The sequence below is a fragment of the Diaporthe citri genome, assembly GCF_014595645.1.
Source record: "Diaporthe citri strain NFHF-8-4 chromosome Unknown scaffold_4, whole genome shotgun sequence".
Taxonomy (NCBI): Eukaryota; Fungi; Ascomycota; class Sordariomycetes; order Diaporthales; family Diaporthaceae; genus Diaporthe; species Diaporthe citri.
The window spans coordinates 2,353,441-2,375,225 of NW_025064849.1; the positions used below are offsets into that span (position 1 = coordinate 2,353,441).

Consider the following 21,785-nt stretch of genomic DNA (forward strand, 5'->3'; position numbering starts at 1 on the left):
GAGGGGAGTTTTACTCTCTTGCACGAGCATTTTGTCCACCAGTACATACTCACAATATAATTGATACAAACCAAGTATACCCAGCTGGTGTGAGACGTGGGTTTGGTGAGAGTGAAGATATCAAGACGTTTGTACCGAGAGAGTTGAATACCAATGATATGGATTTAGATAATTTAGTCAAAATTTCACATGAGTCCCTGATTCCTTATCACTAGAAACTGGATCTAGATCACAATTCAGAAGAACACGATTGGGAAAAGTGGATGCTCTAAGCTGCCCCAAGCCAACTCGTGCCTTAGAATCACCTTTCGAGTTCGACATGGCTTGCTAACATGGACTGCAAAGCGGACCTCAGTGAAGAGCTCCTCAGAAATTATAATGGCAAATTTAGAAACGGGCTCTCTGCAAACTCGCGCTTCCCATTGCTTCCAGGACTTTATTTCTAGATATTGTTGCCCATCGTCTCAAAGTGATACCATTTTTAGCTCGAAGAACTCCTCTTTGATGATTCTGGTGGCCTCTGGGGTGCCAGATAATCAAGGAGCGCAACTGTGTCGTATACACCCCGGTAGGTACTCTTTCCACAGTGCATGAGCTCTCCCCTTCGTGTTTTTACTCATGATTCGGAGTCTGCTAATCAACGTGATGGATCATAGAAGAGGCCTGAAGAAGCCATTGAGTCTATTCATACTAATGAGTAAGATGCTTAACAGGCATGACCAAGCATGATTTAGCAATTGCTATTGTTTCATCGTACGGTATTGATGGTGGCTCTTTGAAATTTGTTGTATAAAGTAAAGAAGAGCCTGATTGAAATTTGTTAATAGTCGGACGGAAGATCATACAATGGTCCTATTTGTTCTGCTTGGAAGCGCCTGAGCAAACACGTTCATAACCGAATCGACAATAGAATTGGTTCTTTCGAACATTACGTGGTAGACAACAGTATTGTCTTATTCATAGTATCTATGCCAGATTACAAGGCTATTGCTGTCCTCTCTTTATTTTTACAGATGCATTGTTATCTATACAAAGGCACAAGCAGGCGATAGTCCTGATAGGCCATGAGGGATCAGGGTATATAAAGCACCTACGGAGACGATAATATCATCTATTTTCTAGCCTACCACACCAATCCGGTTCTTCAAATCCACTCTGCTAAAAAAGTCTACAACAAATTTGGTTTACCAGGCAAATTCTTGGACATTCCAAAGCTACGGACAATCTAAAGCTGAATTACACTGAGACAAAAACAAACCATGGCGGCTTCCAACAGCAATAACGCGCAGCGTTCCGGAAGATTCATTGAATCCCTCCAGAACACAGCCCCGCAGGTCGTGCCCTCTTCGAAGAGCGGGAATGAAGACGAGGAATCGCGAAAAAAGAGACTAGCACGCCAGCACCTTCAGAAGGCTCGTGAGGCCCTCCCTCATACACTCGATTCTGCCCCAAAGCATGACACTCCCGAGGATGTCGAGACGTCGGATTCAGTCGATTCCGATGTTTCAGTGAGTGATGATGAGCCGGTTCATTTAGTCGCTGAACTCGCGGCGGTAAGCACGCACGAAGACCTCGACCACCCGATGCCAGACTATGACCCTGGGCTGGACTCTGCCGATACAGGTGTGCCCGAGGGCCTGGAGTCAGATGATGTGATCATGGAGGATGCCCCTCCTCTACACGAATCTGAGCTGGACTCTGCTGATACAATTGTGCCCGAAGGCTTGGAGTCAGATGATGTTGTCATGGAGGATGCCCCTCCCCTCGACGAAGGCGAGGAATAGTCGTGTGCAAGAGCAACTCGTCCAGGTAAGTCATATGTTATTAGGTAAGGTAATAGTTTCCTTCTGTTTCAGTGGTTTGTTCTCTCCTAGATTACATCCATCTATACTCTTTTCTCCAAATAAGTCCTCATGCAGTGATATGGACGATACTATAGGGCCACTTTCAAGCTTGAACTGCTTCAATGTTACCTTCTCCCTATTAAGCAAAGTCGCGGGTATGTGACGTTTTTGTGTCTCGCACCAGCAGCGTCTCAGAGCAACACGCGTAAGTGACCTCAAGAAAAGTTTCATCTTACAACTAGCTCCATAAATATTCCCTGTCGCATTAATGTGCGTTTTGGCCTGCTGTAGCGGGACTCAAGACAGGTCCAAATGAACCTCGAAGAGTAAAAGAAAACGAGCAAGAATAATTCAGGTCATAATAAGTCTGTGGGTTGAGTAAGAACCCAATGGCGGGGGTGAGATCGAGGTTGGCACGTTGGAATGATGATCGATGTCGGTACTCTGCTCTGCAATGACTAGCTCCACTCGTCCAAGCTCATAGCACGTGGAGGATGGGTAGAACAAGGATCGACTCACAGTCGGTCATTGATTACTCAATTGCTATCTTTGTAATTCTGACCGCCCTGGAGAGATTAGGAATTTCGACTGGAACATTGGACATTTTGTTGTGAAACTGCCTTGTACTGATCTTCGAGTGGTTGACAAGATGGAGTCGCCGAGCCAGACGTCATTAGGGACCGTGTCAAACACAATCGATCCTAGAGAAAGGAATTACCATCCGCACACTCTGGCCATTGCTTTGTGGACACTGTGACTGCTACTGGCATAGCTGCAATTGGCAAAGTAGAAGAGTTGGAACATGTCAACAACCCAACTGGAGGTCATTGTGTTTCTGGCAGCGCGGAATATCCAATCTGCACTGTGAGCGGCGCTGTAACCAGATTTGTCCTTCCTATCTTCCGAGGTTGGCATGATTCAACCCAGGCCTGCCTACCTCTATACCCACACGCATGATAAGCAGCACACCGGCTCTTGAGGTGGAGTAGGATCTTGGCAGATTCGGGACACATACTGTCGGACACAGTCCTCGTGTGCCCTCCACGTTTTGAACATTGCTTGTCAAACTCGGCTCGCACGACAGCTTTTCGTCTGATGTCTGCAGCAGTCGAGGAAATGACGTCTCGAACGCCAGAGGAGGTCGAAGCCAATTAAGGTTGGAGCTCTGGTGGGCCGGTGCTGCTATCTTTAGCAGGTTCAGGGCACTCTGGCGCTAAGGCCACCAGCACAGGCCAGCGCGGCCCCGCTAGCTAATTAGGTGCTCAGTAGCGCCCCCCTCCTCCATCCCGCGGAGGTTTAGCCGAGTCTCGTCGCGCTGAAGCCGCCCTCATTCAATCCATCTCCCCCCGGGGTGTGCGACTGAAACCAATCTCCAAGGATTCTTTGATTACCCGGAGCATCCCAATAATCAAATCTCGCAAATTATCCGACCTGTTGGTGCTATGAAGACGTGTCTCTCGGCGTGGCACCTCTAGCTACCATTAATTCCCGCTTTCCACCAACTTTCGACGACCACTCAACAAGAACCACCTCCACAACGACAGCCTCTTTGAGCTTCGCGAATCACCTGCGCCAGCACACACATCCCCCATTCTCTACAGCCTGAACAGCCTGAGCCTCAGACACTTCGCCAAGATGCCTGGAGTCCGTAAGTGCCATGCAACCTTATCGTCGACCTCCTCCTCCATCGGCAACCATGGCGTCCAGCGAGGCGGAGAAGAGCTGTCTCTAGTTACACCGTGTGACGTGAAGAGCCTCCAATGCCACGCCCACAAGTCCTGGATGTCGAGCTTATCATACCCTCCTACTGCCTCTGCACCTCCAAGTACCCACGACGACGCTGGTCCACTGCTAACCACCATTCTCGTCCACAGCACCAAATGCGCTCAACAACTTGAAGGCCAAGTTCCGGGCCGTCTTCAAGAAGAAGGACGAGAAGAAGGCCGAGGCTAAGCCTGCTGAGGCGTCCAAGCCAGCTGACAAGCCCGCGGAGGCATCCAAGCCGGCGGAGACAACTCCTGCTACTGCTGCCGCCGCCGCGGAGCCCGCCAAGACCGAGACCGCACCGGCTGGTAAGTCTACCCACTCGAAGAACCACCCCAGCATTAAACTGATGTCTGTCTGTGATTAGCCGCGCCCGCAACCACTGCCGACGCCTCCAAGCCCGCCGAGGAGCCCAAGAAGGAGGACACACCCGCCGCGCCGGCGGCTGCCGCCCCAGCTACAACCACCACCGAGTCGGCTCCCGCGGCCCCGGCCGCTGAGGCAGCGAAGCTGGCCGAGGAGGCCAAGCCTGCTGCCACCGAGGCTGCTCCTGCTGCCGACGCCGCCGCTGCCCCGGCACCAGCAGCGGCTGCTACAACCACAGAGGCTGCTCCTGCCGCTGCTCCTGCCGCGGAGGCTGCGAAGCCGACTGAGGCCGCGAAGCCCGCCGAGGCCAAGCCGGCTGAGGAGGCCAAGCCTGCCGCTACCGAGGCTGCGAAGTAATTGATACTCGAGCGTTCGATAACTGAGCTATGTCGAAAGAGCACCTCAGCGTTACCATGGCCTTATTTCCCGCGGAATAAAGCATGAGACTTGCGTTTTTCTTTCTCTTCCTGCTTTGTCGCATTACGAGGGAGCGAACTTGGGGTGCGTAATGGGTGTCTCAGGGCTGTCGACAGGGGACTTGTTTTTCTTGCGTGGGAACTCGTCTGGCTTCATGTTGTTTTGTTTTCCTTCTCTTCTAATACCAGTGCCGTTGTTGTGTTGCACCCTCAGAGTTGAATAGATACCCTCAATATACCAGATTGCATTCAAAACTGCCGTCCGCTCCTGCTGATCAACCGTCGCATATTGACCGGGCATGGCAGTGGTAGAGTTGACCTATAATCATCTTAGGTGGCCTGAGAGATGGGAGGCCTTTGGAATTCACTTTCATAGCCAGCTACCTTCTATCATTTCGGGCATATTCCCACAAGACTTGAACCTATGGGCAGTGCCAGATACCTGGTTGACACGCGCCGCAAACACATACTCACACACGAATATCGCACATGTCAGCATCCTAGCAGCGGGAAATCGACGTCACACATTGCGAGACCGTAGGTGCATGAGTCGTCACTCTCCATCTCATGAGAACGGTAAAATCCCCAGGCTGTGTGTTAACGTTGCATCTGTGTGGATATCTCTGTCTACTTCGCCCACGGTGCCTTTGTAACACTGATCTGATTTCCAGCCGTGCCAGGGGGGCCATTAGGTCGCGGTGGCCCGGGCGGTAGCATCGTTGGTCCTACATCCTGAGGCCTCGCGGTCTGTGGCGGCTCATTTACTCCTCTGGCCCCTGCAGCCGCACCCGGTACCCTTGAATAGGGGATGCCTGGCCCCGGTGGCCCAGGCATGCGCGTTGCTTGAGCCCAAGGCGCAGCTGTGCCAGCAGACTGCGAAGGCGCCGCGGTGTTTGTGTGCTGGTTGGCCATATGGACAGACTGCTGAGGCGCCGATGCCTCGGGGTCAATATCCCAGGAGAAGAGCGAGCCGAAAGGGAAGTGCTGCACGACGGGAAACTTGGACAGGACCTCGGCGTTGAACATCTTGATCATGCCCTTGTTGATCTTACCCCAGCCGTCCTTGATCCCGGACACGTCATAGAGGATCGGGCTGTGCTCCCAGAAGGGGCCCTTCTTGACGTCGTTGATGAACCCAACGGCGGAGAAGTACATGTTGGTCTCCCGGAGCCGCTCCACGGCTTCAGGCTTGAGGATATCGCCCGGCTTCGGGGCCCGCTCGACGGAGCCTTCGAGGGGCATTGTCTCCTCCTCGGTGATCGGGCGGGTGTACTGTGCGGAACCAAAGATGTATGGCATGAAGGCGTGGTCGTCTAGTCCCCAGACACCGTGCGAGCCTGCTGGCTCGAGGTTGTATGTGAGGATGAGACGGCGGACCACATTCAGGTATCTGTACGCTGTTAGTGTAGTGTTCAAGCCGTAGTGAGAGCCAACCTACGGTTCAAAGACACCAAGGACGATACTGCGCTCGATTTCACCGCCCTGGACCCCGTCTTTGAAAGCACCCAGCTTCCACAGGCAGCCCAGAAAGGCTAAGAAGCTCAGCTCGTGCCCGGTTCCGTAGTCCAGTCTTTGAGGACTCCCGAAGCCTCCAAGAAAGTACGCCCTCAATTCGTCGATGGATCCTGGGGTTTGATTGTTTTCACCGCTCGCACCAGGATGCTGAGCTGTGGTGTCTTCGGAGGCTCCGAAATTGAGGATGTCAGCATCCACAAACTCCCTCAACAGGGCATCCAGATTGTCCTCCAGCAGCTGGTACCATTTCCGGAAACTGATATTTCCGAATCTCCTTGGGCCAGGGTCAGGAGGTGCATCATCGATGAATTTGGCCGTCCTATCCAGCAGGTCTCTCAGTTTGCGGACGGCTGCGGTGTCGTGACGGCTCCCTCCGACAAGGGGAAATTTCTTTGAGGGCCCACTTGGTGACTTGCGTGGACAGAGTGCTCGGTTGAGCTGCATGACAAAGACACCGATGTCGCGGTAGCCTTTCGAGGTGAGGAAGCGTGCGACGTCTGGCCCGTCGTTGATGCATTTTGAGGGCGCCGAGAAGCTGTGCGGGACCGATGGGTTGAGGATCTCCAGTTGAGGCAGGTTGGCCGTTTGGCGGCTGGTGGCCTGCCTGGGAGGCTCCATCATGGCAGATGTTCAATCAACTCAAAGATCGCGATGAGTTCCGCTGGGCCGTCGAGATATCAAGTAGCTGCCCACGTACTGGAATCCCAGTGCTGCTTGTCGTCACTGGCAAAGGGGAACTCTCCTTCATAAAATAGCCTAACAGGAGTGCAGGGCCACAGGGTAGGCGGGGGAGGGCGCCGTATTGTACGTAGGTGTGACGGTCTCGCAGGGAGTTAGATGTTTAGTTCATGAATAGTTCAGGAAGAGGCCTACGAACGGTCACAGTTGGCAGCATGCGATCCCAAAGCCCCAAGGGTGAGGTCATGTCTGTTGGAGACAAAGCCAGGGTTCGGGTCAGAGCTTCACAGTCCTGTGAACTGTGTTTTGACACCATCAAGGTAGCATTGCAAGAGCTGTGACCACCACTCCCCTCAACACGGAGTTTATAGCACGAGGGACGCGTCTTCTGTTCATTTGGCTCAATCACAAACTACCCGTCGCCGGTTTCATGGCATGTTTTCTCTGAATCGGCATCGCTGCTCCTCAGTTGGGGCGAGGTCTTCACAGACAAGCAAAGATGCCCAAGAGCCGTGGCACGCGGTTGATAGCCAAGCATCAGCTTGATGCTGCCGCCGAAGTCAACGATCTGGATTACTTCGGGCAATACACCAAGCGGAAGAGACTCAATAATGACAGCAATAACCCAGATTCAGCATCCACGGTTCTACAAAAACAACCAGACGACCGCGCCGCTAGGATTGCAAGGCGTGACGCTGCTAAGCTCGGCCAAACCCTGGGAGTCCGAGGTCAAGTGGTCTCATCTCGGCAACAGACTGCGCAGCGGTCTGAAGAGGACGACAATGAGGATGAAAGCGACACCGCAGCTGAGGACGATGGTGACGACGACGACGACGACGACGAAGATGGCGGCCAAGACGGAGTCGATCATGCTCGTATCACGCAGGCTATGAACCAAGCGCGGAATCGGAACATGAAGCCGACGATCAACGGCATTGGCTCGCGGCAACAAGGTAACCGGCCCCAGGATACTGAAGTGTCGTCGGACGACAGAGAGGACAGCCACGAAGAACTCCTCGAGTCTCAATCTCCAGATGACGAAGAAGTCACTGCGTCAAGAAATGCCAACGACAGGCCCAGGAGTGGGCATGGCGCAAACGGGAAGGTGCCTCAGCAAAAGAACCAGCGAACCCGCGATAGCCGCGACAGGCGGAAACAAAAGGACAAGACGAATACTTCCTCCCCTGCTGAGGACCAGTCCCCAAGTGAGATTAACAATGAAATTGCCCAAGACGCTGCCTTCGTCGAAGCTCCTGAGCAACATGAGGAGACAATCACGGTCAAAATTGTCATCAACAGCATGGGCGGAATTTTCAAAACACTGCAACATCCAGCGTGGACAGGATCAACACATTGGATCCGCGAATTCGAGAGCGACAACAACGATGACGACCAAAAGATTTGTAAAACAAGCTCCGGCAAAGCCTTGATGAATGAGATCCATGGTCTGAACGATATTTTGGAAGAGGCGACGAACCCTCCGGAGGACCCCTTCGATAATGACCATGAGCTATCGTCAACACCGACTGCGTACCTGAGGACGAAAAGCGTGGATATTAAGCAACATCTCACACGCATAGATCAAGTTATCGACGAAATTTGTTCACGAAAATTGCTTCCAGTATCGCGGGCCGGATATGACCGATTCGCAGCACAATGCGTCAAGAGGAGACAGGCGTTGTTGCGAGACATGTCACGCCAGTTGATCCCCATGTTGATGATTACTGTGAAGAAAGCATGTGGTATCTGTCCATCAGAAGACAACCGGTCAAAGACGACCCTGTACCTCAACTGCTTCAGGCTTCAGTTCCTTTTGAGGCCTCTTGCTTGGGCTGATAGACTCCACAGGGCACTCGAAAGGGGCTTCGAGCAATGGCCTGGGGGCAATGAGTCACATGACGGTACAGACGAATCCCACGAAGGCGTACATGAGGCTTTGGATAGGGAAAAGAAAGCACGTTCTTCCTTGGAATCGCAGTTGAATGCTCTGTATTCTGCTGTCAGAAAAGCGGAAAGAGAGATACAGCAAATCGCGACACAGTCTGAGAGACAAGAACGCGAGGCTGAAACCAAGCGTCAGGAGCGAGAACGGAAGATAGAGCGGCAACGCGAGATTGCAGCCCAAAAAAGGCGAGAAAAAGAAGAGCAAGACCGGGAAGACGTGAAGGCATTCCGGGGCTTTCTCCAAGCCACGCAGGCCTTGAGATACAAACCGAATCCTCTGAAGCAGTTATGGGATGAGGATCAGGCCGCCCTGCCCGAGCAACTCCGTGCCACTTCTACTGTGAAAGCCGCACCGGGAAGGAGCTCGTCGGGCCAGGCAGCTCGCTCTCAAGGCGGCCCTTCCAGGAATGCGCGAGTTGAGTCCGTATCTGATTCAGATGACCCCTTTTCGGCTAATTACAGGCACCGTTCGAACACACCGGTGCCGAACAGACACGCATCCAGTGATCGTGTCCGACAAAACCCCCCATCTGGCCTGGGCAGCTCACAACGAGCGCATAAGGCGAGCAGGCCATGGTCCGATGAGGAAGATAAAGCCATGATCAAGGCAATACGGTACAAGAGGAACTATGATGTGGTATCAATGGCGCAAAAACTACGACGCTCGGAGGACGACGTTGCGAGGAAGGCTGCGTTTCTGAAGCAGGCCTACCGTGAGGCCTACACGGACAGAGGCCGCGAGATTCCCGCCTGGGCTCTGTAACTCATACGTGGGAGTTTTCATATGCTTGCTCAAGCTATCCCGGCGTCCAGTATTCAATTCAGAACATCGCTCCAGCTGTATCCCGCTGGCAGCGCATTGTGTAACTGTGTGATTTCGGAGGTGGGTTGCAGAGAGAGCATTCAGGAACTGCCAACAGGAGAATGCCACATCGTCTGGCGCGCTGTGTTGCCTGCGGACAGCGTGGGTTGTTTACAACTGGCATACCTAATAAGTGATGAGATCAATGGCGCATGCGAGCTGGATTGGGTGGCGATTGGTGACCGTCTTCCTGCTGCAGCATCAGGCGACCCTATGAGAGCTGGCCTTGGTTGATGCCTTTTGACCTGTGCAGAGACAGCCCAACCTGCACATTTGACAAGTCAGAAAACGCAGCACCATTTTTTACCAGAATGGACAGCAAATCCGGCATCGTCACCATTATCAATCTTACGGACTCGCAGGGGACCAGCAGCAATCTCGTTCTCCAACCGTGCGTTCCCACCAGAGCTCAGTTCTCGGCTTCTCTGCCGAGCACGCTCCCTGCCAGAGCGGTCTTAGGACAGCCACTATGATCAATGCGAAGGCCCCTCAAACCCGTTTCCGAGTAGCCGGGGTTGTGCCCATCAAGCGGGTTCTACTGGTGAGGCGGAGGGAGGAGCAAGATCCGTTCGAGATCTGACACGCCCGGGCAGCGTAGATAACGGCTAGATGCGATAGGCGACATGGCCAGTAGAGTACTGTGGTTCCCTCCGCATGTGCCCCCCGACCATCCAGACCAGTCAGCCAGCCATCGACCTGCCACGAAGCGCTTTGGTTGGAGGTCTGCTGCTCTCCACCACAGGCAAGGCCCAAACTCAAATGGGGATCAGCTTCTAGTGCAGCAAATAGTCAGCTCGAGATGGCCATTCCTAGGTTGCATTTAGCACCTCATCTAGCACCCGTTGCACCGTACCCAAGCCCGAGCATGGTGCGGTAGACTACGTCTATACACGGTGTAGAATATTGTAGGGGGGGCCGCTGTGTTTTGGTTGGCGCCATTCCTGTCATCCACCAATTTGATCGGTCTGATGTACAGTACAGTACAGCGTGGCCTGCATGGTCTGCATGGCCCCTCCTACCTTGCCCCTGTCCAGCCTGTGCCCCGTGCACTGACCGGCTGGGCCAGGCACAGCGCAGCGAGTGCAGGGCAGGTAGGGTGCGGTTGCTCTCTCCTTCGGGACCTCTCTGGGTGCCCAATTTAATTTCTCTCGCGACACGTCTGCCGTACCTCTTTCTCTCTTACACCGTCCAAGAGGAGCAAGCAAGTCAAACGGACCGAGAGAAAGCTCCAGCACCACCAGTCCTTCAATTTGTATGCCGCTTGGCCGCGATATTCCGTGATCCTGCCCGGATACCTTGGTTTGCTCCCCGCAAGCAATCCATCTCAACGTGTCCGTCCGGCCGTTGCACAGCAACCAAGCAACCCCCTTTACTCTCTACCGGAGGGACCCTGAGCTTCTGGCACAGCTGGTACGTGGCTACATGCCTCCATCCCCGTCGCCGCGGGTTTGCGCCCCTCCATGCCCACCGTTGCGAGCTTCTCCAGAGCTTCTCTAGTGCTGAGACGCCTTCGCAACGGCTCGACGGGCCACGCGCCAGCTTGTACGTCGGCCGCGCGGCTAACCGTTTGCTACATGACTAGATACGAGACCACTCCATCAAGGCCGTCCCCTTTGTACCTGAACAGACGCCCGACTGCAAGCCAATATGTCTGATGCCGAGGGTTTCGAAGTTGTCCAGCACGAGGAGGCTCCCGCCGAAAAGCCCCAGCCTCCCTCTCCTGCTGCCCCTGCTGCCGCCGCCGCCACCGCACCGCCCGTCAAGAAGCCGGCTGCTGCCAATGGGCCCAAGCCTGCGGGTAGCGCGACTGCAGCGAAGAAGCCAGCTGCCGGGACTACCACGACGCGACGCCCTGCCACGACTTCTTCCACCGCCACGAAGCCCACCGCGAGTTCCACTCGTACAAGTGCTGCGGGTGGTGGACTGAGCAAGCCGCCCACGCGTCCGCCAGCAAGCTCGACTGCCGCCAAGCGGACTTCGACAGCGGCTACGTCTTCCAGTCAGCGTTCTCAGCCGTCCGCCTCCGAGGACGAAAAGAGCCGCAGGACCTCGACCCTTGGTAGTACAGCTGCCCGCCGCACTTCGACTCTGTCGAGCGCCACCTCCTCCAGCTCGCCTGCCACCAAGCCAAAGCCCGCGGCTTCTACGTCGACAACGACGACGGCGACCAGGAAACCAGCATCATCTTCTAGTGTTACTTCGCCGACGTCTTCATCGAGACCCGCCACGACCAAGCCTTCCGGTCATGCCAAGGACTCGAGCATCAGCTCGACTAGTACAACCCGCACTGCGACAAGACCAGCTGCTTCCGGTCCCGTGGCGGAGGCCAAAAAGCGCCTGTCAACACTTGCTGGCGCCTCCGCGACCGCTAGCGCCCCCAAGCCCGTAGCCCGGCCGCCCTCAACGTCCAGCGCCGCCGCCGCGGAGTCTGCCAAGGAGATCGAGGAGCTGAAGACCAAGCTTGCAGACAGTGAGACAGAAATCACAAACCTCAGGGCGCAGATCTCATCGTCCGAGGAGAAGATCGCCGAGCTCACCGAGAAGATCAGCGCGGGCCCACCGGCCGAGGCGGGCACGGACGACTCTGCCCGCAAGGAGCTGGCTGACGAGCTAGAGAGCGTCAAGGAGAAGCACAAGGCCGAGGTCGAGGCTCTCGAGGCCCAGATCTCGGACGCGCGGTCGAAGCTCCAGCAAGCTGAGGAGCAGCTCGAGAAGCAGAGGGCAGAGCTGTCCGAGCTCACAACTGCTAAGGAGGCCACCGATGCCGAGGTCGCCTCCCTCAGGGAGGCCCTCGAGTCTGCCAAGACCGAGCATGATGCCAGACTCAGCGAGACCGAGGCCAACCTGACCAAGGCAACCGAGGAGCACGCGTCCAAGCTGGAGGCCCTGCAACAAACTCTCAGCGAACAGCACAAGGACGCCCTGAGTACGCTCGAATCGAAGCACGCCGAGGAACTAGCACTGGGCAAGGCCGCGTCGGGAGACAACGAGAAGGCTCTTGCGGATCAAAAGGCCAGCCATGAGGCTGCTTTGGGCGAACTTCAGGCCAAGATTGATGACTTGACCGCATCCCAAGCTGCATTGGAGAGCGCTCACGAAGCTAAGGTCTCTGATGAGAGCGCGGCAACCGCTGCTCAGATCTCTACCCTGGAAGCCGATATTGCAGACCTCAAGGCCAAACTCGAGACCGCTGAGAAGACCGCAAGCAGCGCCAAAGATGAGCTGGAGGCCAAGACAGGCGAACTCCGTTCCTTCGAGGAGCGGGTGCAAGACATGGAGGCCCAACTGAAGTCGGCCCAGGAAGCCACCAGTAAGGCGCAAGAGGCCATCTCCAAGCTCGAGGAGGACATGAAGACCAAGGACGCAGAGATCGAGAAGCTTCAGTCGGAACACGCTGCCATCGAGGACAAGCACAATCAGCATCTCAAGCAGATAACCACGGACTATGAGAACGAGATTAACAGCTTGCAAGGCGAGGCCATGTACAAGCGCAAGTACGAGGAGCTCGAGGCCAAGCACAATGAGTTGTCAGAGACTCATACGGCTGCCGTCGAGACTCATAGCAAGGCTCTGGAAGAGATCAAGGTCCAACACAGCTCCACCTCGGCTGCTCTGGAGACAGCAAAGGCCGAGCACGCCGGCGCCGTCGCGTCTTTGGAGGCCAAGGCGGAGGAACACCAAAAGGCTCTTGATGCTCTTCTCGCTAATCACGCCATGGAGCTGGAGGCCGCCAAGAGTGGTGTCTCTGCAGAGCGAGAGTCTCTGCTCGGAGACCTGGAGGGCTTGAAATCCAGTCACACCCAGCAGATTGAGATTCTCAAGGCCGAGGCCGAAGCGGCTCTTGCAAAGGAACTGGAAGCCCTAAAGGCCTCACACGCGGAGATCATCGACGCTCTGAACGAGAAGAGTGCATCCGAGAAGCAGCAGCTGCTTGCTGCCCATGGCGAGGAGCTCGCAGCAGCGAAGTCTGCCGGCCAAGGAAGCCAGGAGGCCCAGCTGGCGCAGCTCGAGCAGGAACTCAATGCGAAGCATGCCACGGAGTTGCAGAGCGTGTCCAAGCAACTGCAGGATCTTGAGAACGAACTCAACGCAAAGCACGCTACAGAGGTGCAGAGCTTGTCCAAGCAGCTGCATGACCTGGAGACTGAACTCAACTCCAAGCATGCTACAGAGCTTGAGAGCCAGATAGAGCAGGTCAAGAAGGGGCTATCCGCCGAACATGCCGCTGATATAGACCAGTTGAAGAAAGAACTCGAGACCGCGCGGTCATCTACGGAAGAACTTGCTTCACTGCGGGCTAAACTGAGCGAGATGGACGAGCAGCATGCTGCTAGCCTCGAGGCCACAAAGAAAGAGCTCCAGGCATCACACTCGGCCGAGATCGAGAAGCTGGTCGTGTCCAACGCAGAAGCCATTGAGAGGTTGAAGAGTGACCATGCCGGTGGGGCCGAAGACGTCAAGTACGAGATGGAGACCTTGAAAGACAGCCACGAAAAGGCCCTCTGGGAACTCAAGAACCAACATGCGTCGGCGCTTGAAGCGCAGCTCACACAGTCCAAGTCTGAACTCGAAAATGCCCTTTCGGCTGTCAAGTCGCAGCTGGCCAAGGCAGAGGAGGAAATTGATGACCTCAGTGGAAAGCTTGCCAACGAGAAGTTTGCCCGGATTCAGGCCGAGGCTGACCTCGACGCCAACAGGCAGCCCAAGACCCCAGACACGGCGGAGCTGGATAACCTGAGAGAGGAGCTTGGAAAGTACAAGAAGGCGTACGACGAGGCCATGTCCGCCACTGAGGCCAAGTCCACAAAGGCCGCAGATCAACTAGAAGCGGTCAAGGGCGACCTCGAGATGATCACCAAGGAGCTCGAGGCGCACAAGCTGGAGGCCTCGGCCAAGTCGAAGACGGCGGAGGCGGACTACAAGGACATGCACGAGTCGATGACGGAGCTTGTGAACGAGGCTACTGGCCGGGCCGAGAAGGCTGAATCGCAGATCGGGGAGCTGCTCGCGCAACTCAAGGTCAGGGAGGCAGAACTTGCAGAGGCCAAGGTATGCCGCCCCCAGGACGCCTACTTGCGACTGGATCACTGACCATTCATGGTGTAACCTGAAAGGCTCTGGCAACACCCAAGACACCCGTAAAGACGGGCTTAGCGGCTAGCAGATTCGCCGATGAAACGGGAGATGATGCCGCCGCCGCTGGAGAGACGCCTGGAGCCACGGCGGAAGGTGAGCCGGACCATTCTTCAGCGGCACTAGCTTTGGTGCGAAAGCCCCTTGCTACTTGCACTGTTTACCTCCGTTCCCTGCATTTGTCGATGTCCCTGTTCTTCACGTCCCTTGGTTGCGCAATTCGGCACGCTGAAGGATCGGTGCTAACGGATGTGACGATGAAGATCGCTAGGATGAGACATACCTGCGCGTCGCTCGAGTCTCTTGACAGTGACATGCGCGAGCAAAATCTGAGAATCCTGCGCAGCATGGAGGAGGCCACAACCGCCAAGATCAGCAGCAATAACGATGTGAACCAGGTGGCGTAGGAGCCTCGCCACTTCATTAGTCTCGCAAATAAATCAACAAGAACAACGCGAACGCGTCCAACCGGGCCCGCAGTATCCTGGCCCGTTCGAGCTGCCCAAGTCGCGAGGTCTTCTTCTGCCCGACTGAGGAGGATCCGGCATCTATCCTTATGTTTTTAATTGCAAATACCCCGGCCCCGGCCGATATGTTTTCTCCGGATGGCAATTTCTGAACCCCTGGCACGTTTTCATTTCCCGTTCTTCCGCACGTTCGTATCCAACCCTATACCCTTCAGTCTTTTCCCATGCCTTAGCAGTCTTTTGGAGATGCGTCCCTTCCGGCAGGATTTGGCTCGAACATTGGCTTTGGAGACACACCTGCCTTGATTACCTGGATCTCGGTAAGCCTCGTGGACGCGGAGGGGACCTGCGCGCTTGTGGGCGGTATGGAGGTGCGTGCGAATATTGTATTCAGCTTTCTTGCTAGCGGTCTTCGAGCTTGACTCGTTTGGCGCGCTCTTGAGTGGATAGTGGAGCGGATTGAAGGATCGATACCCATTTTGTTCTGCAGTCGTCTTGCATGCGTGTGATGTCTTGCTTGCCTTGGTGCGAGGCGATTTGATGTGTGTGTGACTTGGGTGATTGACCGTTGTAGAGCCCCGAGATTGTCGTGCCAGTGGTTGGTAGTGAAGTGGTAATCAATCTAGACTGAGTCGTCTTTTGTTTCCTCGATGAATCAGCTGCCCTTGCGAGATACGAACTCCTGAACTCTGTTGTCTCTGACCGGCTGTTGGACAAGTGGATAGTATTGTATCTGAAGAGGCGTGTGGGATCCACACTGGAGTAAACATGGGATATTAAATCAAGATACAGTCACAAAAGTATCCAAACCGTTGAATGTGTTGTTGTTGATTCAACCCTCTTGACTACAACATACTCCTCAGTATCTCTCACAACCGCACCCTGAGTTCAACAGAAGGGCTGCACAATTACACAGGGATTCATGTGGATCCAAGGCACTCAGTCTCAGTTTATAGCGATTCTTGCATATCAGTGGCTCCGTTAAGACTGTTGAAAATCACCGCATTTGCATTGGAGGAAGAGGCGCAGCACACCCTCACCTAGACAAAGTGTAAACTCTGCCCGCCTCGGAACACCATCATGACAGCAACGGGCTGATGCAATTCCACACATGCACCTGCCATCCCACCCTTCTCCCACCGAATGCGTGCTAGTGGCTCAGGTGGCCTCCGAAGCTGACAGACGGGCTAACTAGTAGTTTTGAAGTGTTCTCGTGCACGCTGTCGGCACTCATGCTGCTGACGGATTAATCGCATACTTGCCCACACATGCACTTTGCAAGTCCCCGCACGCCGGTGCCTCGGTGAGTGAGCAGAGATTTAATTCGGCATTCAGATATATTGCATCATGGCTATCGCAAGCCACACTCACCTTTGCCGGCTCAAGTTGGTTAGCTATGTCCGCATTTGCATGCGTCTGGCTGCGCCCCTCCACGTTGCACAAGCGTGGGGTTAAAGAGTCAGCGTCGGCCAAGTAGTATTTTCATCTATTACCGGATTTCTTCATTTCCTTGCATCCTGGCATTCCTGATTCAATCCGGGCCGGGCGAGACGAAATGGCATCAGTGGAGGTCCCTATCAGTTCTGAAAAGTTAGTTCATCGTTTTCAATTTCCTCCGCGGACTCTGTTTATAGTCGAGGTCATGTGTCCTCGTGTGACAGCCTGATCTGATCGGTTCCACCGTCTGCACGAAGAAGACAAGATCAAGCCACGCCAGTTATGCGGCTCCAGCTTCCTTGGAAGAGGAAAAAGGTTGCCGAGATCATCGACGCTAGCCCAGGCGTTGATGAGGCTGGAAGCGAAGGCAAGGCACCGCGTGGCACGACTTTCGACACTCTTGTGGCACCGAGCGAGGTCGATACTCTTCGTTCCGATACGCAACTCTCCACGCGAAGAACTACCACTAGTCCAAAAGAACGCTGGGGTCTATTCGTCCTGGAGCCTCAAGACGACAATGATCCTGACGCCATCGACATAGTCGCCCTCCATGGCCTGAATGGTCACTGGGAGAAGACATGGCAGTCAGATAAGTCAACCTCAAAGGGTGGAGGGGCGATGTGGCTTCGGGACTTCTTGCCACAGCAGATCCCACATGCCCGCATCATGTCATTTGGCTACGACTCTGTATTGCTCTTGAGCAAGTCAACCTCGGACGTCGGAACATTCGCTGAGCAGCTTCTGGAGTCACTGTTGTCAAGGCGCGTGAATGTTCCCGAGACGCGTCCCATCATCTTCATCTGTCACAGCCTTGGCGGGATCGTGGTAAAGAAGGTAGGCTCTCTGCCAAGCTGATACGAGCTCACTATTAATGACCCGCAGGCCATAATCAGGGCCCATGAGAGAGATCGGTATCACGATCTGCTCCAGTCTGTTCACGGCATCATGTTCTTTGGGACCCCACACCGAGGCTCTTCACTGGCAAACTGGAGCACTGTCCTCGGCAATGTCGCCAGTTATGCCAGCCTCGGCAGCAAGACAAACTGGAAGCTCTCTCAACACCTTCAAACCGAGTCTGGGCAGTTGCAAGAGATCTCCAAGTCTTTTGTCGACAGGGCGAAGACTCTTCAGATCATCAGCTTCTACGAAACAGACAAGATGGATTTTCTCAACCAACGCGTGGTTGATGAAGACTCGGCTGTGCTCGGCTTTCCGGACGAAGTCACCATTGGAATCACAGGAAACCATCGCACCATGTGCAGGTTCGACAGTATTGACGAGCAGAGGTACCGCTGCGTTTGGACCAACATCCAGAACTTGGCAGGCTCTGCGTCCAACCCGAGTAGGTCAACGGCATGACCCGCCCAGTCTCATCAGTCAGGTGCTAACTCATTCACCAGAGCAAGTTACTATGGGCGTCCTAGATCGAACCAGTTCCGGAAACGGCGGCAAGGTCCCATTGAGGGGTCTATCTCAACGGTCCTCCAGCCGGAAGCTGAACGAACCCTGGCCAACTGACGTGGAACAACAGTGGAAGCTGGACCACCTCGGCGAAGACTTTGGCCGCGCAAATCACGACGACGTAGCCGAGTCCATCAACCAGACCGAAATCAAGCGCCAGCAGAGACTTGAAGCAGCTCGACAGAAGGAAGAACGGAAAGCCCAAATGAACTTTCTGAGACTGTTGCATAACTCCAATTATGAGGCACACAAGGATCGATACCCACCCGCCGTACCCGGAACTTGCCAGTGGCTGATTCGCCATGAGAAGTACCGGAATTGGAGGCAAAAACAGGGTTCCGACCTCCTCTGGCTCTCAGCAGACGCTGGATGCGGAAAGTCTGTCCTCACATCATATCTGATCGACCACTTGAAGAGCTCGGAGAACAAGATTCAAGTTCCAGAAATCGTTTGTTACTTTTTCTTCAAGGAAGATAATAGCGAACAAAACGATGCCACACACGCAATTTCAGCCATTCTTCACCAACTATACACTGCTCAGCCATGGCTACTAAGACATGTGACCAACCAGTTCCTGGACCAAGGCAAGGATATTCTGCGCTCGTTCAACTCGTTGTGGAAGCTTCTGGACATCTCCACCACGGAACCATCCTCAAGAGACGTGATTCTCGTCTTCGACGGCCTTGACGAGTGCGAGCCGTCCACAAGACATCAGCTCTTGCAGTCACTCACCCGGTTCTACAGCGCCAGGGAGGGAAGCAGTCTCACAGACCCTCCGTTTGTAAAGACAATCATCGCAAGCCGCCCCGGAAACGATATCAAACATGCATTTGACGTCCTCCCAACTATTCGACTCAGAGGAGAGGATGAGCCAGAAGCAATCAGCCAAGACGTCGAGCTTGTCATTGAGCATCATATTGAAAACGCCACCCGCCGAGGCATACCAAGAGAAGTCTTAGCAGATGTCCGAGCAGGCTTGATCAAGGGAGCAGATAGGACTTTCCTCTGGACCACCCTAGTCATCGGCCTCCTGGAGACCAAGAAAGGGGCATCCATGCGAGAACTAATCAGCATTCTCGATGCTCGGGGCGATATATTCCAAATATATGAGAGAATGCTCGACCACAGCTCTGATGCGTCCCAGGCATGGAAGTTGCTCCAGATTGTCGTTGGCGCTATCAGGCCTATGACGCTGTCGGAACTGAGTGTCGCGATGGCTGTAAGTACGAACCAGACGACTTTTGAGGATCTCAAACTCGACGTCGTGCACAACTTCGAGGAGCGTGCGAAGGAGCTCTGTGGCCACTTCGTAAGAATTGTAAGAAATACAATATACCTAGTCCACCAGACCGCGAGGGAATTCCTTCTCGTCCAAACGCATGGCTCCTATCCGAGAGGCGCACCTTATTCCATACCGAGACCTCCAGGAGGGAAGTGGCACAAGTCAATCGTCCTCAAGCACGCACACCACGAGGTGCTGGACATCTGCCTGCACTATCTGTCCCTGCTCAACGTCAAGTCCTCCCGCCGCCTTTCCATAGCGGAGAACCTCTTCAGTGACCAGTTTGCAGGCCGGTTTCTCGAGTACGCCGGCCGCTACTGGACGGTTCATTACCACTGTGTCGCCCCGGACCTCACCCCCAGCCAGCTCGACATGTGCGCCCGGCTGTGCAACTCAAACACCCAGGGCTTCGGCGAGTGGTTCCACAGGGCGTCCGAGCTCGCCCAGAACCCAGGGCACAATCTGAGGGAGGGCGTCACACAGCGCGACATCGCGCATCTGTTTGGCCTTGAAGAGGTGGTCCAGCTGCTGGACCGCATGCTGAAGCCGGAGGACGTGCAGGATCCTGCCTTGCGGCGATACGGGGAATCTTCTACTCAAAAAGAGGACGGGAGCATTACTATTCCGAACTCGCCTCGGCTCCTGGCCGTGGAGGAAGTAGTACACCCACACACCATCTCTCCTGGGCACTTGCTGGAATCGCCGTTGAGTGAGGCCGTGGACACGGGCTTCCATCTGGTGGGTGCTAACCATCGACGGCTGTCTGAATGGGGGGACCACAGCACCCGGCGACACTCATGATGAACTCAGAGAGGAGAATTTTGTACCACTGTTCTATACTTGTTCGACTCAAGGCCCTCACCTGTCCTTGAACTAAGAAATCCGTTGTATTTGGCTCCGGAGTTTTGTTCGGCAATTACGGACGTAACAATGTCAAAAGTCTACATTTGGCAAGCGACGCAGAATTTCAGCCTTGAGTTCAATGACTCCTCCGTATCGCCGTCAAACAAGCAAGTGGAGCCAATGCACAACAAGCTTGTGGTTTTCTTGTTGCACAGCTTTCCAATCGCCGTGGGCCAGCCTGCTGGCCAAATATCTGCAAGGATACAAAATAGGGGCAGCAGTAAGCCCAGGGAATGGCAATTGTTAGAAGAGTCACTTGGCGTGCACGGACAAAACGGAGCGATGCAAACTGTGGTGGTGGTGAGCAATATACTGAGTATAAGAACAGGTGAGACTCGAAAGCTTCCGTTCGCATCCCCACACTCCTGTAAACCCATTGTCTTACCCTAATGCATGGCTAACACATGGAATTAGTCTTGGAGCCGCGCCCTTTAGCTTGGCAACCGCAATTGAACAGGCGGACTATTAGAAACCAAGAGTCCATTGCCAGAGATCTGCATGAGGGGAACGTCATTATGGCGCAGAAGAGTCTTGACAACTTGGAAGCAATGTGGACTACAAAGTGCCCAGTTCGACAGCAATCAAACATCGGGCTACCCTTGAGTCGATCTCGACATCCTGATTCAACCCCTTATTTCCTCCATATCTGTATTTCCACACCACCACCACAGACGATGGTCAACACCAAGCAATTCGACGACAGCCGTTGGGTGACACAGCGAGAACTTCATCAATTATGTCAGATGCCCTCCGCCAGCACATGCAGAGCCGAAAAGGACAATACTGCTGATCCATGGATACCCCCAATGCTCCTATCAGTTCCGTCATGTCATCACGCCAATAGCTGACGCAGGCTACACCGTCATCGCCCCGGACTACCGAGGAGCGGGCCACTCCTCCAAGCCCCGTGACGGGTATGAGAAGACACTGATGGCAGCTGACATCCACAAGCTCCTGACGGAGCACCTTGGAATCACTGAGCCGGTCCATGTGGTTGGGCATGATATAGGCGGGATGGTGGCTCACGCCTACGCCTCTCGCTTTTCCAAAGACACCGCCAGTGTGGCTCATGGGGAGTTCCCAATGCCCGGGACCAAGGTCTACGATAACTTCTGCCGGGACCACCCTGGAGTGTGGCACTTCCACTTCCACTGGCAGACAGACCTCCCCGAGCTGCTTACCCAGGGCAGGGAGAGACAGCATATAAAGCACTTCTACGACCGCCTCTGTATCAACTCCTCCGCCATCAGCCCATCAGATGTTGATTATTATGCAAGTATGTTTGAGAAGGTGGGCGCCACGAGGGCAGGCTTCGATGTGTACAGGGCGTTCCACAAGGACGCTGAGGAGAACCAGGACTGGGTGGCCAACAACGGCAAGTGTGCGGTGCCCTGCATGTCCTTGAACGGAGATGGAAGCTTTATGGCCAGTACTGCGGCAGACCAGAACCTGGAAGTATATGAGGCGACAGAGACTGCGACCATCCCCGGCTCCGGACACTGGCGTGCTGAAGAGAACCCCAGTGCTTTCACCCAGACTATACTCGCTTGGGCTGGGAAGAAGGATAAATCATGAGGATTTCACGGCAGGTCTATGCATTCGATTCAAAGAAAGATCAGTCTGCATGCTCCAGATAAAATCGTTTGCTCAAGCGCCTTGCTGTCTTTCAAGCACGGCAACAATTCACAGAGTCCTCATGGCTATCCACCAGAA

At 54.5% G+C, this 21,785-nt stretch overlaps 6 protein-coding genes across 6 annotated transcripts; 5 read left to right on the forward strand and 1 right to left on the reverse strand.

Annotated features, from left to right (window-relative positions):
- Nucleotides 1–1,259: 1,259 nt before the first annotated feature.
- Nucleotides 1,260–1,784, forward strand: INS49_009797 (uncharacterized protein; the record flags this gene model as incomplete). The annotated part of the gene is made up of 1 exon (XM_043170525.1): nucleotides 1,260–1,784. One exon carries the CDS (start codon nucleotides 1,260–1,262, stop codon nucleotides 1,782–1,784), a length of 525 nt encoding a protein of 174 aa, XP_043025090.1.
- Nucleotides 1,785–3,479: 1,695 nt separating this feature from the next.
- INS49_009798 (uncharacterized protein) lies at nucleotides 3,480–4,331 on the forward strand (the record flags this gene model as incomplete). The annotated part of the gene is made up of 3 exons (XM_043170526.1): nucleotides 3,480–3,492; nucleotides 3,719–3,916; nucleotides 3,976–4,331. The coding sequence occupies 3 exons, from the start codon at nucleotides 3,480–3,482 to the stop codon at nucleotides 4,329–4,331; spliced, it is 567 nt and encodes a 188-aa protein (XP_043025091.1).
- Nucleotides 4,332–5,151: 820 nt separating this feature from the next.
- INS49_009799 (uncharacterized protein) lies at nucleotides 5,152–6,523 on the reverse strand (the record flags this gene model as incomplete). Its single annotated transcript, XM_043170527.1, has 3 exons — nucleotides 5,152–5,250; nucleotides 5,309–5,780; nucleotides 5,829–6,523. 3 exons carry the CDS (start codon nucleotides 6,521–6,523, stop codon nucleotides 5,152–5,154), a joined length of 1,266 nt encoding a protein of 421 aa, XP_043025092.1.
- Nucleotides 6,524–7,082: 559 nt separating this feature from the next.
- Nucleotides 7,083–9,290, forward strand: INS49_009800 (uncharacterized protein; the record flags this gene model as incomplete). Its single annotated transcript, XM_043170528.1, has 1 exon — nucleotides 7,083–9,290. The coding sequence occupies one exon, from the start codon at nucleotides 7,083–7,085 to the stop codon at nucleotides 9,288–9,290; it is 2,208 nt and encodes a 735-aa protein (XP_043025093.1).
- A 1,746-nt stretch (nucleotides 9,291–11,036) lies between these two features.
- INS49_009801 (uncharacterized protein) lies at nucleotides 11,037–14,929 on the forward strand (the record flags this gene model as incomplete). Its single annotated transcript, XM_043170529.1, has 3 exons — nucleotides 11,037–14,438; nucleotides 14,504–14,618; nucleotides 14,757–14,929. 3 exons carry the CDS (start codon nucleotides 11,037–11,039, stop codon nucleotides 14,927–14,929), a joined length of 3,690 nt encoding a protein of 1,229 aa, XP_043025094.1.
- Nucleotides 14,930–16,708: 1,779 nt separating this feature from the next.
- Nucleotides 16,709–21,647, forward strand: INS49_009802 (uncharacterized protein; the record flags this gene model as incomplete). The annotated part of the gene is made up of 5 exons (XM_043170530.1): nucleotides 16,709–17,260; nucleotides 17,309–17,768; nucleotides 17,827–19,205; nucleotides 19,323–19,907; nucleotides 20,892–21,647. 5 exons carry the CDS (start codon nucleotides 16,709–16,711, stop codon nucleotides 21,645–21,647), a joined length of 3,732 nt encoding a protein of 1,243 aa, XP_043025095.1.
- Nucleotides 21,648–21,785: the final 138 nt, after the last annotated feature.